At 37.2% G+C, this 17032-nt stretch overlaps 1 protein-coding gene across 8 annotated transcripts in view; it reads left to right on the forward strand.

Annotated features, from left to right (window-relative positions):
• Elf2 (E74-like factor 2 (ets domain transcription factor)) overlaps positions 1-17032 on the forward strand; it is a 91822-nt gene that overhangs the window by 12839 nt on the left and 61951 nt on the right. For 4 of the 8 annotated variants that reach the window (XM_013515278.1, XM_013515279.1, XM_013515280.1 and 1 more), the window contains exons 1-2: positions 8113-8201; positions 9642-9884. In XM_013515278.1, the coding sequence (XP_013370732.1) occupies positions 9813-9884 (72 nt within the window). In that variant the 5' untranslated portion in view covers positions 8113-8201; positions 9642-9812. Of the gene's footprint in view, positions 1-6063; positions 6292-8112; positions 8202-9641; positions 9885-17032 lie in introns of those variants that run through there. The other 4 variants (XM_013515281.1, XM_013515282.1, XM_013515283.1 and 1 more) reach the window with 4 other exon arrangements.

The raw sequence follows: 17032 nt of genomic DNA on the forward strand, positions 1-17032 counted from the left end.
AAGCAGGCCTTGAATTCATTGTGTAGCCCAGGCTGACCTCAAACTTGCAGTGATCCTCGTGCCTCAGCCTCCTGAATACTGGGATTAGAGGCCTCTTCCATCACACTTGGCTCTCAACAAATGTTACTGAAAGAGTGATGTAGTAAGAGAGGGTGGAGAAGTGATATCACTGGAGGGACAAAGTTGACCTTGAGGGACAGGTGAAATATGGAGAACTAAAGTAAAGGGCACTGCTGGTGGGAGAACAGCAGCAAAGGGACAGAGGGGGAAAGAACACCATATGTGCAGTGAGCAGCGAAGAGCTTGTCTGATTAGCACAGGTGTGTTTATGCCTGCAGCCCTCATCTTCACTGTGCACCCAGCACAGGAAAGGCATGGGTTTAGGCTGTACAAGCCACCGGCTTGACAAACTTAAACATTTTTAAAATGTCGTCCCTTGGGAAGGTAGTTGGAAATAAGAGTAAGAAGGTAAGTAAAATAGGGGGAGGACTTTAACGAGTCCTTGAGGTAATGTTGGGCTTGGTATGGTTGATAAGAGTAGTGATGGCAAGGGAATGGTCTGCTGGAAGCTGGTCTTCCCCATGTTTCGAGGGAGATACTTAATATGTTTCGGGGTAGGAGAATTATAGAAAACATGAGTTGCGAGAGGATGAAGTTGCATTGGAGCTGAGATCTATGAATCAAGTAGGAACTGGCCAAGTGGGCCAGCAAGGAAAAGATGTGTAAGACAGAAGTGTAGAGAATTACAAACACTTGCCAAAAAAAGCTGAAGGGAGTAAAAGAAAGAGAGGCTTGAGGCTGGACAAGTGAGCATGAATTAGTGAAAGAAATGCACGAACACATTGGGTGAACCTTTCATGCTGAAAAATAGACTCAGAGCCTGGGTTTATTACTACACAGTCAGAATGCTTGATGTTTGGTCTTGCAGATGGTAAGGAACCAGTGAAGAATTGAAGAGGGGTTGACATTTTAATTCCACTTTAGATCACCACAATATTACAGTAGGTGGAGTCAAAGGAAGGGGAGATTGGATGCAAAGAGGCAAATTCTCAGGATGTTTAAACAGTGTAGATAAACGGTAATAAGGACCTGAACAAAGACAGATGGTGAGAGGGCTTGCACGTGACTTCAGGATATCTATTTTTATACCTTTGTGGGTATTGGGGTAGCTTTTTGTGCTGTACACAGTAAGACAGGAAGTACTTTGGGAGACATTAAAGAGAAAATGATGAGCTTATTTTGGGGCATACTGCAATTCTCCCAGTTTTCCCTGTCTCATTTCATGGCATTATTTTTTTAAATTCATTTTCCCCCTCATTTTTATTGTTGTAAAGTGCACAGCATAAAATTTACCATCAGCCATTTGTAGATGTTCATTCCAGTGCTACTAAATACACTGAAAATGTTGTGAAACCATTGCTGCGCACCCATATCCAGAATTCATTTTGGTCTGTAAAACTGAAACTCTATACCCATCCAACAGTAATTCCTCATTTATCTTTTCCCTGAGCCTTGGCCATTATACTTTTTTCTGACTTAATTACTCCAAGTAATTAAACTTGCAGTAGTTTATATAACCTCATATAATATTTGTCGTTTTGGAATTTGACTCGCTTATTTCATTTAACATAAAGTTTTCAAGGTTCATCCATGTTTTAGCATATTGTAGCACTTACCTTTTTATTTATTTATATTTTGTCTTTTTGAGACAGGGTCTCGCTATACATTTCAGGCTGACCTTCAGCTCACTTTGTAGCCCAGGCTGGCCTTGAACTTGCAACTGTCCTCCTGCCTCAGCCTCCTGTGTGCTGGGATTACAGACATGTGCCACCACATCCAGTAATAGCACTTACCTTTTTGAGGCTGAATAGTATTCCCATGCGTTGGATAGACACTGTACCACATTGTGCTTGTCCATTCATCTTTTCGTGCACACTTGGGCTGCTTCCATGTTTCAGATATTATGTACAAGTATCTCTTCGAGACCGTGCTTTCAGTTCTTTGCGGTAGGTATTGAGAAGTGGAACTGCTGGCCATGTGGTCATTCTGTTTCTGACTTTTTGAGGAACCACCATCCTGTTTCCCGCAGCACATGCACCGTTTGACATCTGCACCAGTGCGGTTTCTCCACACCCTTGGCAACCCTTGTTCTTTTGTTTGTTTTTTGTTAATAGCAGTCACCCTGATTGGCATCAGGTAGTATCGATTGCATCGTAGTTTGGCTTGCAGTTTTCTAAAGATAAGTGACATGGATCATCTTTTCATGTGCTTCTTGGCCGCTTGGATATCTTCTACACAAGTATCTATTGAAGTCCTTTGCCCATTTTTGAAAGAGTTGTGTTGCTGTTGAGTTTTTAGAAGTTTTTTTAATATATATTTTTGGATATTAATTCCCTTATTCTCAAATAATTCTCCCATTCTCTAGGTTGCCTCTTTACCCTGTTGATACTGATGTACAAAAATTTAAATTTTTATGAAATATAGTTTGTCTTGTTATTTTGTTGTTGCCTGTGCTTTTAATGTCATATCCAGGAAATTGTTATTAAGTCCAGAGTTGTGAAGCTTTTGCCTTAAACTTTCTCCTCAGTGCTTTATTGTTTTAGGTGTTATGTTTAGGCCTTTGATTCACTTTGTTTTTTTTTTTTTTTTGGTTTTTCTCCGGTACCGGGAACCGAACTCACAACCTTGCGCTTGCCAGGCAGGTGCTTTGCCGCTGAGCTAAATCCCCAGCCCCTTCTTTGATTCACTTTGAATTCATTTTCATATGTGTTGTTAAGTAATGATGCAGCTTCATTCCTTTGCGTGTAGGTAGCCAGTTTCCCCAGCACTATTTGTTGAAAAGACTTCTGTGTTCCATTGGGTGCTCTTGACTCTCTGGTCAGAAAAATTTTTTTAAATTTTTTTGAGAGTTTATCTCTGGGTACTGTAGTCTATGCCATTGTTTTGTAATCTGTCTTTATGTCAGTACCATACTGTTTTGATTACTGCCTGTGGCATTACAGTTTTGAAATCAGGAAGTATCTTTTTGCTTTGTTATTTTTCAAGGTTGTTTTAGTTCTTTAGGGTTCTTTGAGATTCTATATGAATTTTGTGATGAGTTTTGTTTCTGTAAGAAATGTCATTGGGATTTTGATAGGAATTGTATTGAATCTGTGTATCACTTTGTATGATACTGACATTTTAATAATAGCAAGTCTTCTTATTTGTGAACATGGGATGTGATGCCATTTGTTTGTGTCCTTTCTTTTTTTGTACCAGGAGTAGAACTCAGGACCTTGCACTTGCCAGGCAGGTGCTTGTGCTACTTAGCTATATCCCTGGCCCTTTGTCTTTAATTTCTTTTAGCAGTGTTTTATAGTTTTTACTGCATAAGTCTTTTACTTCTTTGGTTAATTCCTATTTTATTCTTTTTCCTGCTATTATAGGTAGAATTATTTTTGTAATTTCCTTGCATATTCTTAAGTTGTAGTATATAGAAATACAACTGATTTTTTAGTGTTTTCTTTAATCTTTTACTTTGCTGAATTTTATTAGTTCTCATAGGTTTTTTGTAGACTTTTTATAGTTTTGTACCTATATTATTTGCAAAGAAAGATAATTTTACTTCCTCCTTGCCAATTTAAATGCTTTGCTTAATTGCTTTGGCTAGAACTTCCAATACTAATTGAATAGAAGTGGCAAAAATGAGTATCCAACCTGGGCGTCGTTGTGCATGCCTGTAATCCCAGCACTTGGGAGGCTGAGGCAGGAGGATTGTTGCAAGTTTGAGACCAGCCTGTGCTAGAAAGTGAGCTCAAGGCCGGCCTGAACTGCATAGCGAGACCCTGTCTAAAAAAAGACACACACACACACACACACACACACACACACACACACACACACACAGGGTATCTGTGGTTGTTCCTAACCTTAGGGAAAAGGTTTGTGTCTTTTAATACATATTATGGTGTTTGCTGTACGTTCTTCATAAATGGATTTTATTATGTAGAAGTAAATTCCTTCTGCTTGTGATTTTTAAATTTACTCTGAAAATTATGTATAATTTTGTCAGCCATTTTTTCTGTATCAATGGAGATTATTATGTGTTTTTTTCCCCCTTTTATCTGTTAATATGGTGTGTTATACTGACTAGTGGTCCTATGTTGAAATCACCCTTGGATTCTAGGAATATACCCCAATTCATGGTGTGTAACCTTTGGTTCTTTAAGAGTATTTCCTTACTTATCTTGTGTCTGGTTGTTCTGTCCATTATGGAGAGGGAGATATTGAAGTCTCCAACTGTTACTGTAGAGCTCTCTATTTCTCTGTTCAGTTTGTTTTTGCTTCATGTATTTTGATGGTCTGTCATTAAGTAAATGTTTATCATATTTTCTTTTTTTTTCATTTTTTTCAGTCATATTTTCTTGCTATAATGAACCTTTTAATTAATATTTAATGTCCTCCTTTGTTTCTCCTAACCTTTTTTTTTTTTGTCTTTTTGAGACAGGGTCTCCCTATGCAGTTCAGGCTGGTCTTGAGCTCACTTTGTAGCCCAGGCTGGTCTCGAACTTGCAACAATCTTTCTGACTCAGCCTCCTGAGTGCTGGGATTACAGGTGTGCACCACCATGCCTGGCATTCCTAACCTTGTTTTCACTTAAAGTGTATTTTGTCTGTTGCTATTACAGCCATCCCTGTTTCATTTGCTAATTATTTGTATGGAATATTTTTTTCATTCTTTTGCTTTCAGTCTGCTTTTGTCTTTGGATCCGAAGTGAGTTCATTCTAGAGACTAATTATGTTTTCATCGTTCTGCAACTTCTGTTCTTCGATTGGACAGTGTAATTCATTTATATTTAAATAACAGAGAGGGATTTAATTCTATCATTTTGTTAGTTTTTGTATGCTGCATAGGTTTTTTTATTTGGTCTCTCATTTTCTGCATTATTGTCTTCTTTTGCAAATAGTTGATATTTATAGTGAAATGTTTAGATTTCTTATTTCCTGTTACCTATATTTATGGCTGTTTTCTTTATGGTTGGTATGGGGATTAAATTTAACAGCCTAAAGTTTTAACACTCGAATTTTATACAGTTTAACTTCACTAACATTAAAAACTCTGTTGCTTATAGTTACCTACCTCTTTCAATAGTATTACAAGATTTCATCTTTATACATTGTCTAAAATCATAAACTAATCAGCACTTTAAATGTACTTCTCTCTTAAATTCTGTAGAAAATCATATATGTAGAATAAGCCAAAGTTAAAATACTGACTTTTAGACTAAAAAAAGTCTCTTAAGTCATGTAGAAAATGAAAAAGTAGGTACAAACTGTTAATATAATAATACTTTTATAACAGTCTATGTTTCTGTCTTTATTGAGGTCTTATTTCTTCATACAGCTTTGGGTTGCTATCTGGTGTGTTTTACTTTTTTGGACTGCTTTAAGCATTTCTTCTAGTACAGGTATGCTGGTAACAAACTGTCTCAGCTTTTGCTTTTCTGAGTGTCTTACTATCTTCCTCACATTTTTTTTTTTTTCCTTCCTTGAGACAAGGTCTCGCTATATAGTTCAGGTTGACCTGGAATTCACTATGTTGTCCTAGCTGGCCTTGAACGCATGATAATCCTCCTGCTTCAGCCTCCTGAGTGCTAGGATTACAGGCATGTGCCACCATGCCTGACTTTCTTCTTCACATTTAAAGGAATTTGCAGAATACAAGATTCTTTGTTGACATTTTCTTCTTTTAGCTTTTTGAATGTAGGAGGGGGCCACTGTCATCTGCTAGTAATCCTATTGAAGATCTGTTGTATGTGAGAAAATGTTTCTTGCTGCTTTCAAGATTCTGTCTTTGGGCTTTTTTTTTTTTTTTTTTTTTTTTTGAGACAGGCTCTCATTACATAATTGAGGCTGGTTTTGAACTCTTGGTGGTCCTCCTGCCTCAGTGTCCCAAGTGCTGTGATTACAGGTGTGTGCCATCACCTGGCTGTCTTTGGTTTTGAAAGTTTTATTATATAATGTGATTTGGGGTGGGTCTCCTTGAATTCATTTTACTTTAGAGTTCATTGAGTTTCTTAGATTTTCTGTTTTCCATACACCTGCAGAGTTCCTCAGCCATTATTTCTTCGAATATTCCCGCTGCCCCTTCCTCTTCTCCGCTGGTCCCTCGCAGTTCGTGCGTTGACCCACTCGATGAAGCCCCACAGGGAACCTGGACTCTGGCTTCAGTCTGTTTCTGTTCCCCACGCTCAGCAACTTCCGTTCTCGCATCTTCACGACCGCAGAGGCTTGTGTCTGCTGAGCTCTTCCTGTGAGTCCTTGCAGTGGATTTGTCATTTCAGTTATTGCACCTTTTGGGTCCATAATTTCCTTTTGTTTTCTTTTTTCCTGTCTTCCTGCAAGAGCTGCGGCCCTCCCACAGCATTAAGATGTCTGCGGCTCACAGTGACTGGCGCACTTAGTCCCTTTGTTGGTCAGCCTCCTGACTCCTGGGATCCTGGGCTTCTGCCATGTATCCCTTGACAGGTCTCATCCTGATTCCTCCCTTGGCTGTACCACATGATGGGCTTCTCTAAGTCTAAAGGAAGGCTAAGGAGGGAGCAGCTGTTTGTAGGCCTGTGACCAGACTGTGGACCCTTGGGCAGATGCTTGTCTGCATTAGGGCCTGTGGTGGGCTAGAATGGAGCTGGAGGTGGCAGTGAGGAGGGCTCGCTTGGCTGCAGGCCAGGGAAGGAAGTACTGCCTTTCAAAGTCCAGCTTGAGGGAGTCTCATGTTCAAAATCAGAACATGCCCATTAGGGTTGTTTTAAAACGTGTTTGTCAAGATGGAAGAAGAGAATAATAATTGAACAGCTTTTTGTCTTGACTTAAAAATTTTAAAATGTTTAGACATATGGTGTACAGGCTACCTTTTGTACTTTTGCTCCTAAACCCTTGAAAATTAGGTTTGGTCCTGCAGGAGGGAATTGTGAAAGAGTAGGGAGGGAGGGACAAGTGAATTCAAGGTAGAGTTCCAAGCGAGAATGACAGAGAGTTTTAAATGCGTCAGAGTCTTCATGTGTTATAAAGACAAATATATCCTTTGACCTTGACAGATAGAACCGAGTAAAAATTATAGTTGAGGAAGGAAGAGTACCTGAGAAATCAGCATGTGGAGACAATATAAAAGATTTCTTTTACTTCATCTGAAAATGGAATTAGAGGAGTAGCTGCAGAGGGAGGCAGAATTGTGGAAAAGGACTTTTCCTTTTTTTTTTTTTTTTTTTGTTTTTTTGTTTTTTTGTTTTTCTCCTGTACCGGGAACTGAACTCACGACCTTGCGCTTGCCAGGCAGGCGCTTTGCCGCTGAGCTAAATTCCCAGCCCCGACTTTTCCATTTTTAAGATGAGAGGGTCTTAGAAATATTTATGTTAAGGGAAAGTAAAGAAGTTCAAGGAAAAAGAGGAAATAATCGATGGATTGAGGCCCTAGATCAAGTGCATAAATCTATCCAATGAGTCTTTGGAAGGAGGAGGGATATCTGAGAAGGCAAATGTTACGCACTGAAGTTGGGTTTCGGAGGTGAAATAGCAATAAACAATGATCATATATAATCAGTGATTGTATCTCATTGATGTTGGTTCGTGGTGGTCTGTTGGTGGTGTTTTTTTTTTTTTTAAGCTTGAGTTCATACTCCTAGAGAACAGAGGTTATACCTGTAAGCATTTATTAAAAACTTGCTGGTTGGGGCTGGGGATTTAGCTCAGTGGCACAGCGCCTGCCTGGCAAGCACAAGGTCATGAGTTCGATTCCTGGTACCGGAAGAAAAACAAGCAAACAAAGAAACATCATAAAAACTTGCTGGTTGATTGAAATGTAACCTAGATATGAGGCATAGGTTATGTATGTTGGGTCTGTCCTTACTTAATAATTGTTATTTAGTAGTGACTTAAGATTTGAGGTTTGATAAAAACTTCTGATTGCACAGTAACGTAGAAGTAATTTTTTTTTTGCTATGTTCTTGTAAATGTATATCATGAGACTTTGGAAACAATTTATTTTAATAAGTCTTTACTACATGAATCATACCTATTTTGGGCAAAATGTTTTTTAATAGAATTATATTAATACTCTTTTTTCCCCCTTCTTACTAGTAGTTCCAAAGAACTACTGGTTCAGGTTTTAGCTCTTGCCAAGTTGTGAAAATAGTGAAGGATGCTTAAACTGCTTAACATTCAAATTGTAAGTAAAGTTTATTTCTACTATTACTGTGTATATTTGAAAACAGATTTTGGAAATAGTCATTATCTTACGTGATAACAGTGGGCTTTCATGAGATAGGACTGTGAATTTTTTCTTACATTTTTTTCTTAGGGTACAAAATATTCCTATTTCAAATTTTTAAAACGAAAAAGGAAACTAATAGTATTGAATTAATCTTAGATGAAATTTCTACTTTTATTTAAAAGGTATTTTATTTTCTTCTAAAATCTAATGGAAATTCTTTATTAGTTTATTTCTATATCTGTATGATGCTAGTTATCAAGCTCAGTAAAAAGGGATAATATTAATGGAATGATTTATTAGAAATATATATTCTTTTCTCTTTAAATATGCGTACTTTTTTATATTCTTTAATTTTGACATTTAAAAAATCCTGTTAGAAATTTTGGTACTTATTCTGTATGGAAAATTTAATATCCACAAAATCAAATAAAGAGTAACTTTATTTGAGTAATAATTCTTTTAGGAATAATTAATGCATAAACCCAGATGATACACGTAAGACTTTTGTCTCTATAAGAGAAAAAACTTTCAGAGGCTTTGTTAAGAAAGTACTTCAAACAATTTACTATATTGTGTTTTGAATTAGAGTAATTGCAAAATGTTGCTCAGGAAAGAATGATAAAACTATCAAAGACATTCCAGATGGTTTCGCTACTTTATTTATAAATGGCTTTATTTGAAAATATAATGCTGGGTGTGGTGGTACATGCCTGTAATCCCACTTGGGAGGCTGATGCAGGGGGATCGCTGCAAATTCGAGGCCAGCATGGGGTACATATTCAGTTCAAGCCCACTCTGAGCTACATGGCAAGACCCTGTCTCAAAAAAAAAAAGGGTATGAGGAGCCCAAATTAATCTCTTAACAATTCTTGTATTAAGTGTGAATGTAAAATTAGATTACTTGCCATAAGCAAAAGACAGTTTTAATTATATTATTCAAACAAACCAACCAAATGTGCCAGAGAAGAATGGACTATTTAAAAATTAACGAGTATTTTAATGTGTTAAATAGGTAGTTTTAAAAATTGTCTCAGCCTAGCACATTTTATATGTTCAATACATAAAAGATTTTTAAAATTTCTTTGAAAGTATTTTGGGAATAAAATTACATCTTTGTAAATGGAGAAAGTTGTAACATTTTGTCTCCTGGAATGTAAATCTGGTAATATTTACCTGTATGCAGTATCTTGGTAAGAACTTACTGGAAGAGTTCATAGAGTTGACTCTTTTAGAAGTGCTCATTACTGCCCTCTTTTGACACAGGGATGTGGAGCCTATCTCCTTTTTCTTAGTTAAAACAGTGTTAAAAGTGAGATTGCAAACTAAGTTATGCTTTATATCCTTCCTGTGTATTTTTTTTTTTTTTATAACTTTAAAAATTCTTCCTCTTTTTAGGCTCTCTGGTTAATCATCTTTAGAAGACTGGATTTCTGGATATCTACTCTCCATCTCTGTTGACTTTTAAAATATAATTTAAACCTGTAACACTGGCAATCATCTGTGAACTCTATGAACCTTTAATTACATTGATTCATAACGTTTGAAGCTTCCTCAGGGGAAAAAACAATGACATCAGCAGTGGTTGACAGTGGAGGTTCTGTTTTGGAGCTTTCCAGCAATGGAGTAGAAAATCAAGAGGTTAGGCATCCAATGTATATTACATTCCTGTTTTGGTCATAGAAATCAATGCACAAACTAATTTTGTAATGAATGGAAAACAGATATTTAGGAGTAGAAATGTACAGTGCATGAGACTATATATGTAATGTGCCATGGATCCTTACATAATTTAGGTAATAAGTTGAGGAAGGAACTATATTTTTAGAACACTTGAAGTTTTCGACCATGGATATATTAGAATGTACTTGTAGGGGGGAAAGACTAGAAAGAAAGAATACTGTAGTATTGATTGAGACATAAATTTAAAATCTTGATAAAATCCATTTTCTTTAATTATAGAATATATAGAAATATATTGTACCTATGTAAGATGTATTTTAGATTACAATGTTATATCTGCTTTGTCATCTTAATTTGTTATTCTATTTAATTTTGTGTGGTGATTGTATTTTAATCTATGTACTGATTACCAGTGATAACAGTTAATTGGAAAAGGCATTCAGGTTTTGAAATTTTATACGTGTAGAATTTTGAATCATTACCATAATTTTAAATTTTTGTGTTACTGTGAACATTAAAAAATAAAGAGAGGGCTGGGGATTTAGCTCAGCGGCAAAAGCACCTGCCTGGCAGGTGCAAGGTCGTGAGTTCGGTTCCCGGTACCGGAGAAAAAGCAAAAAAATAAATAAAGAGACAGGAATTAACAATGGACTGTTACAGCCTCACTTCTATTCCACCATCAGTGAAGACTGATGTTGGATGGAGTTTAAATTATAAAGTAACAGTGCTGTCATAATAATTCATATTTGGTTAGTGATGAGGTGGGAAAGTAAGACAGATTTCTGTATCCCAAGTGGGTTTTCTCTATGTTGTACCTCTGTTATAGGTGTTTGGTATCAATATAATGGGATAGTGGCATGCTTGAGAGAAAGTTGGGACAGCAGTGCTGTGTTCTGGGGCCTGGATTGTATTTTTTCCCCATTTTTGGTGTTTGTGCAATTTTCCAAGGTCCACCAGGAAATTCAGTATGAGGGGGATAAACTGAAGATAATCAGTCCTTTTGTTTGTTAGTGGACTTTCCAACTTATAAATATTTTACTAAATATTTATTTAAAATATTTTTCAAATCTAAAACTGGTTCAGAGTCCGTTAAGAGAAGCCAAAGCTATAGAACGTACTTTATTCCCATAATCATTTTCTTCCTTGAAGATTAACTTTTTATATGATCCCTTCCAAATGTTGTTCACCAAAGAGATCAAGGGCCCAGGGGACTTCCATCCCTTCTTTTATCACCTGTTACTTTCTCCAGGTACTTTATCATAGAGATTTATTAAGTTGGCATTGAACCCAGTGAAGGTAGCAGCCAAGAACAATACGCAATATATTTACCTTGTGTTGATTAAAAAGTATCACTAATATAGGGGAAAAGAAGATTGTTAATTTCTGGAAGATTGCTTATATTTTTCTTTCTTTTTAAAAATGTATTTCATTTTTTTATTTTAAAGAGAAAACAAAATTTCACAACAAGATAATAGGAGGGTAACAATGGTTACTACATTGCATATTGTTATCTTTAATTACTCAGAGTACAAGATAGTGGCCTTGTACTCTGAACAATATTAGCACAAACTTTTCTTTTCAGTGAATTAAGAGAAATTAGTAATATAACTTTTATTTATTTATATATATATATAATTTTTTTTCTTGCTTTTCCCTTCCTTCTTTCCTCCATTCCCCCATCCCAGTTTCTTTTCCCTTTTGAAGTTTCTTCCCATTTTACAATATCTATTGTACATTTTGGATCTTACTTACTCTTTCAGCCTCTTACACTAGGGAGACAATATGTTTATACATGTGCTTCTGGTTTATTTCACTTACGAGTATAGTCTGAAATTACTTCCATTTACCTATAAAAGTCTCCAGTTTATCCTTCTTTATGGCTGAGTAGTACTCCATTGTAAAAAAAAGACCACATCTTTTTTGTCCATTCCTTGGTTAATGGGTTTAGCTATTACAAATTGTACTGCTATAAACATGGGTTCACATATATTGCTGTAGTTTCTTTCTTTATAAGGAACCCCAGATGTTCTGGATCTAAAGAACTGATTTTCATGGAAGAGAGAGAATTTGTGAAATGTCTTTACCAGCTTGTTACTGACTAATAATTATGTTGTAGTCTTATAAGGTAGGCATATTTTAGGGAAGAAGTCAGAAGAAGGCAGTACCATTAATGGGCTATTTATTTACAGTATTGGAGATTAAATGCAGGGACTTCTCACTGAGCCATATATCCAGTCTTTTTATATATTTTTAATTTTGAGACAAGGTCTTGCTGAGTCACTAAATTGTCCACGCTAGGCTTTAATTTGTGATCCTCCCATCTCAGCCTCCCAGAGTGGTGGGATTATAGGGGTGAGGGATGAGAACATAGAGATATCTATGGGAAGAAAATTCCAATAAGAGAGGAGTCACTAATATTGGGAAGATATTCCGATTTTACAAGGAGAGCTTTGAGGATAATGGTATTTGAAAATAGATGTTTGTTTTATGAACATTTCTGAAATAGATTTCCTACATGGATAATATCTATACCCTAAAATATATAGGGTGGCATGATAGAGAAAATGATTTGTAGATTTTCCTAAAAAATGAAGTTGCTTGGTGTGGTGGTACGCTCCTGTAATCCTAGCCCTGGAGAGGCTGAGGCAAGAGGATCACTGTGGATTTGAGGGCAGCCTGGGCTATATAAGTGAGTTTAAGTCCAGTCTGAACTACATAGTGAGACCTTGTCTAAAAAAATAATAATAATTATGAGTTTATTGGTACATTTTAGGTATACATAATGATTACATTCATCATGGGGAATCTGAACCTGTGCATGGTGTATCTTGATCTTTTTCCCCATTCCCCTCCCCTCCCTATAACCCCTCTTTCCTTCCCTGTTTACAAAAGTTTGTTTCCAGTTTTTCCTACTTGTTTTTTCTTTTCCTTCCTTTCACCCTTCCTAGTTCCCCTTCCCATTTGAACATTTTCTTCCTATTTCATAATATCTATCTATTATTTGTCAAGATTTTATAGTCACCCTAAAATCAGAAGATAAAGGAAATATTTAAAATGGTGGTCATCTGGAGAGTCATTATGATTTTCACGCTTTTTTTTTTATATAAATGTTCTTTCTGATTATAAAATAATACATTATATTGAATTAGAGTTTTTCTATTTCTGAGGCTATCATAGAAAAGTAAACTGTACTCTTACTAACATAGGGAAAATAACATAACTTCCAACTTGCCAGATGTCAGACAAGCCGAGTTTTTGTTCTCCAGAATCAAAAAATGAAGTCTAAGGGACAACAGAAGTTAAAAGTAGGAAAAATTTATTGAGAGAGAGTGAGCTCCTGAGAGGCAGGAGGGGACCCCAAAGTGGGGTGCCAGTGAGCCCACTTTTCAGAGGAAGTTTTATGGAGCAAAATCACAAGGTGGATACAACGTCAGTCAAAACTGTGATCAGTAAGATGACAAGTATAGGTGATTAGGTAATATTGATCCAGTGGGAAGGAGGTCACATAGTAAGTGTACATGGAAAGAACAAAGATCTTCTTTAAGGTTCTTGGGATTGAACCCAGGGCTTTGTGCTTGCTAGGCAAACACTGTATCACTGAGCTATATCTGGAAGACCGTTAGGAAGGGATGGATCAGAGTTTTGGTCACCCACTGGGGCGACTGATGTCTATCTAGACTTTATTGGACCAGGTCATACCAATTATAGTATATTGCTCATCCCTTGGGGAGGCAGGCAGGCCTGGTCATTCCGTCTTTATCTTGAGGCCTGGCCTTCAGGGGATGCGCCTCCAGCCACAGTTGTGATGTGTTCTCATCCTCTGCGCTGACTCCCTAAGGGCCTACCCCTATAATACTACTAGAGAATGTAGATATAAAAATTACTTTTAAAAGTAATATATCTACTTATATATTTAAGATTCAGTTACCAAGTAAGCTTTAGATATATAAGAAAATATACTATTAAGTAAACAATATGACTTATATTATTATAAACGGGATTCTTGACGAAATGGTATTTTTTGAATTCACTATCCATTTTTGATAACAGTGCCTAACATGTTTCCTTAACACCATTTTACAAACAGCTTGTAAGTTAACAGCTGACATTCGGTTCAGTGGTGAAGTACTGGGGCATTTCCTTTAAAATTGGACAGAGGGCTGGGGATTTAGCTCAGCGGCAAAAGCGCCTGCTTGGCAAGCGCAAGGTCGTGAGTTCGGTTCCCGGTACCGGAGAAAAACCCCAAAAAAAAAAAAAAAACAAAAACAAAATAAAATTGGACAGAATATAAGCATGGTCACTTATTTTTTGATAAAAAGACTTTAACAAAGAAATACACTTTGTTCTAGTCTAGAAGACTTGGAAGAGTCAGTGCTGTGGAATATGGTAATTTACTCATATATTTTATTCACTCACTGTCAAATGTTAGGGCAAGTGTAGGAAAAATTGGTTGTATGAACCTAAACATCATAAAGAAAGCTAAACACAGGAATAGCCAGACCACAAACCCAGTCAAAAAAGTTCCTAAAGTCCTGACAAACACAATAAGCCTGGGCCATTCCCTTTTACCTGCAAATAGACTTTGACCATTCCTTTTTAGTCTCAAATGGACCCCTTGCAGCTGCAATGCCTGTCGCCAGCAAATGGACTTTCATCTCCTCTTTACATAGATTCACAAGGCCCACCGATTCCCACCCACACATCTCCATAAATACACCAGCCAGGGCTGTTACGATGTGCCTGTCTCTTGAGGGCCCACACTCTTTCCTTTAAACTTCTGCCTAATAAATCCCTTTATTTCTCTTACTGATGTGTCCTGAACATTCTTTTTCCATATTATTCTGTGGTAGAGTGGGCTTTAAGTTCCTTTTCTCTGCTTTAGAAACTTCCTGGGACTCTGTTGAGTGACGGTAATATTAGGCAGGTGTCTTGTGTACTTTGGGTGGTAAAATTGGTTCAGAGTGGGAACTGTAGAAGAACTGGATGAGAAGGCAACAGTAGATTAAAATTTGTACAGATGTTGAAGACTACAAAGTAACATAAGCAAAAACACTAACATTTGAGAATTAGCAGGTACCATTTGTCAGTTTATGTGAAATAATGCAGGAAATAAGTCTGTATTAGTTTCCTGGGACTACTGTAACAATGTAGTATAAACTTTGTGGGTGAGATAACAGAAGTTTATTGTCTTTTAAAGTTCTGAAGGCCAGAATTTTGAAATCAAAGTGTTGATTCCTTTTGAGGGCTGTGAGCAGGATTATCCTCCATGCCTCTTTCCTAGCTTTCCGTGGCTTAGAGGTGATACTCTTCCTGTGTCTACATTGTTCTCCTTCAGTTTTGTCTGTGTCCAAATTTCCTATTTATTTAACTGTGCTGGGGATCAAATTCAGAGCCTTACAGGTGCTAAGCAAGGGCTGTACCACTGAGCCACATCCTCACCCCCCAGTACCGCCCCCATAAAGACAGTGTCAGATTGGATTAGGGATCAACCTAGCTGTTCTAGTATAATGTGACCATCTACCAAGATCCTGCTTCCAAATAACACAATCCACAGCAGCCACAGGTGTTATGATGTCAACACTTTAGGAGATACTATTGAACACAAAATAGGTGGGTGAAGGTAATGTTTCGAAGAATGTAAAAGCCATTGTTTAGTGTGTTAACCTTTGCTTTTGAACAAATGGTGGGGAGTCATTAAAAGTTTTCATGCAAAGTAATACAAAGGGTTTTGATTGTAAGGTGAAAAGATACCCTCCAAAGTTGGAAGCAGGCCTGGCACATATTCCTGAACTGCACAGTGAAACCCTGTGTCACAAAACAAACAAACAAAACAAAATTGAAAGCAAAGAGATTTGAAGATTATTGTTTCACTATAATAACAGATCACTAGTTAAGTACTTACATTGGGACAGAAACACTGTGCTAAGTGCTTTATCATATTTAATTTTCAAGGGACTTTGTGAGATGTGAATATTAGTATAATTTACTTTTTAAACAAGAAACAGGTTTATGGAAGAAGAGAGCAAGGGAAAAGGGAGAGATGCTGATACTTAGTTCTAAGTAGACTGGTTAAGCTTGAAGTGCTGTCCAGATATTCCTCTGGTCATGTTGCTAGTTTATATTTTGGTTCTGGAATTGAGATGGGTTAGAGCGGAGGACCAGCACTTAGTAATCATCTTCAGCATAGAGGTGCTGTTTGAAATCATGAGCATGGCTGGGCTTGTCTTAAGCCATAGGTTGGGGTGGTAAAGAAGGGAGATGGTGTGCTGAGTCGACTGATCCTGATTCCACAGAGATGAAAGAAGAGTCGGGACAGGCAGAAAAGGATGGAAAAAAAACATTTTTTTCCAGCGTTGGAGATTCAAGTAAGTGCTTTCGCTCTGAGCTGCATCTCCAGCCCTTTTTATTTTTTGCTTTGAAACAGGGTCTCAGTCAGTAAATGGGTCAGACTGGACTTGAACTTGGGGGCTCCTGCCTCAGCCTCCCATGGTACTGGGGTTACAGACCTGTACCGCCATACCTGGCAAGAAAGAAAAAAATTTTAAAATGAGGTAATGTTCGGTGTGTAAGGATCCGAAGTACAGCAGCAGGGAATGGAGATGGAAATAGAATTTTTTTTATGGTGCTGAAGATGAAAGCCAGGGCCTCTGCATTCTGGGCAAGTCCTTTGCCCGGAGCCACATGCTCAGCCCCTCATCGCTGAGCTGGGGAGAAGAGCTTCAGTGAGCCAGTGGACTGCAGATGAGCCAGCGGTTACACTTCTTGAGAGGTGTGTACAGGTATAAAAAGTAAAAGTCAGTTGAAATTCATTAAAAGGAATTTTTTAAAATGCAAAATGGTTTTACTTTTTTTTAATGTTCACATGGAAAGAACTATTGAAATAGCAAAACAAAACAAAGCCTAAGAAGAGCCAGAATCATAATTAATGGGAAAGAGGGTAGAGATAGAATTTCAGCTTTTGTATAAAATTCTAGTCTTCATTTCATGGTTTAAAAAGTTTGATTTGGGTCTGGGGATTTAGCTCAGCAGCAAAAGCGCCTGCCTGGCAAGCGCAAGGTCGTGAGTTCGGTTCCCGGTACCGGAGAAAAACCAAAAAAAAAAAAAAA

Source organism: Chinchilla lanigera, unplaced genomic scaffold, assembly GCF_000276665.1.
Source record: "Chinchilla lanigera isolate Chin_1 unplaced genomic scaffold, ChiLan1.0 scaffold00027, whole genome shotgun sequence".
Taxonomy (NCBI): Eukaryota; Metazoa; Chordata; class Mammalia; order Rodentia; family Chinchillidae; genus Chinchilla; species Chinchilla lanigera.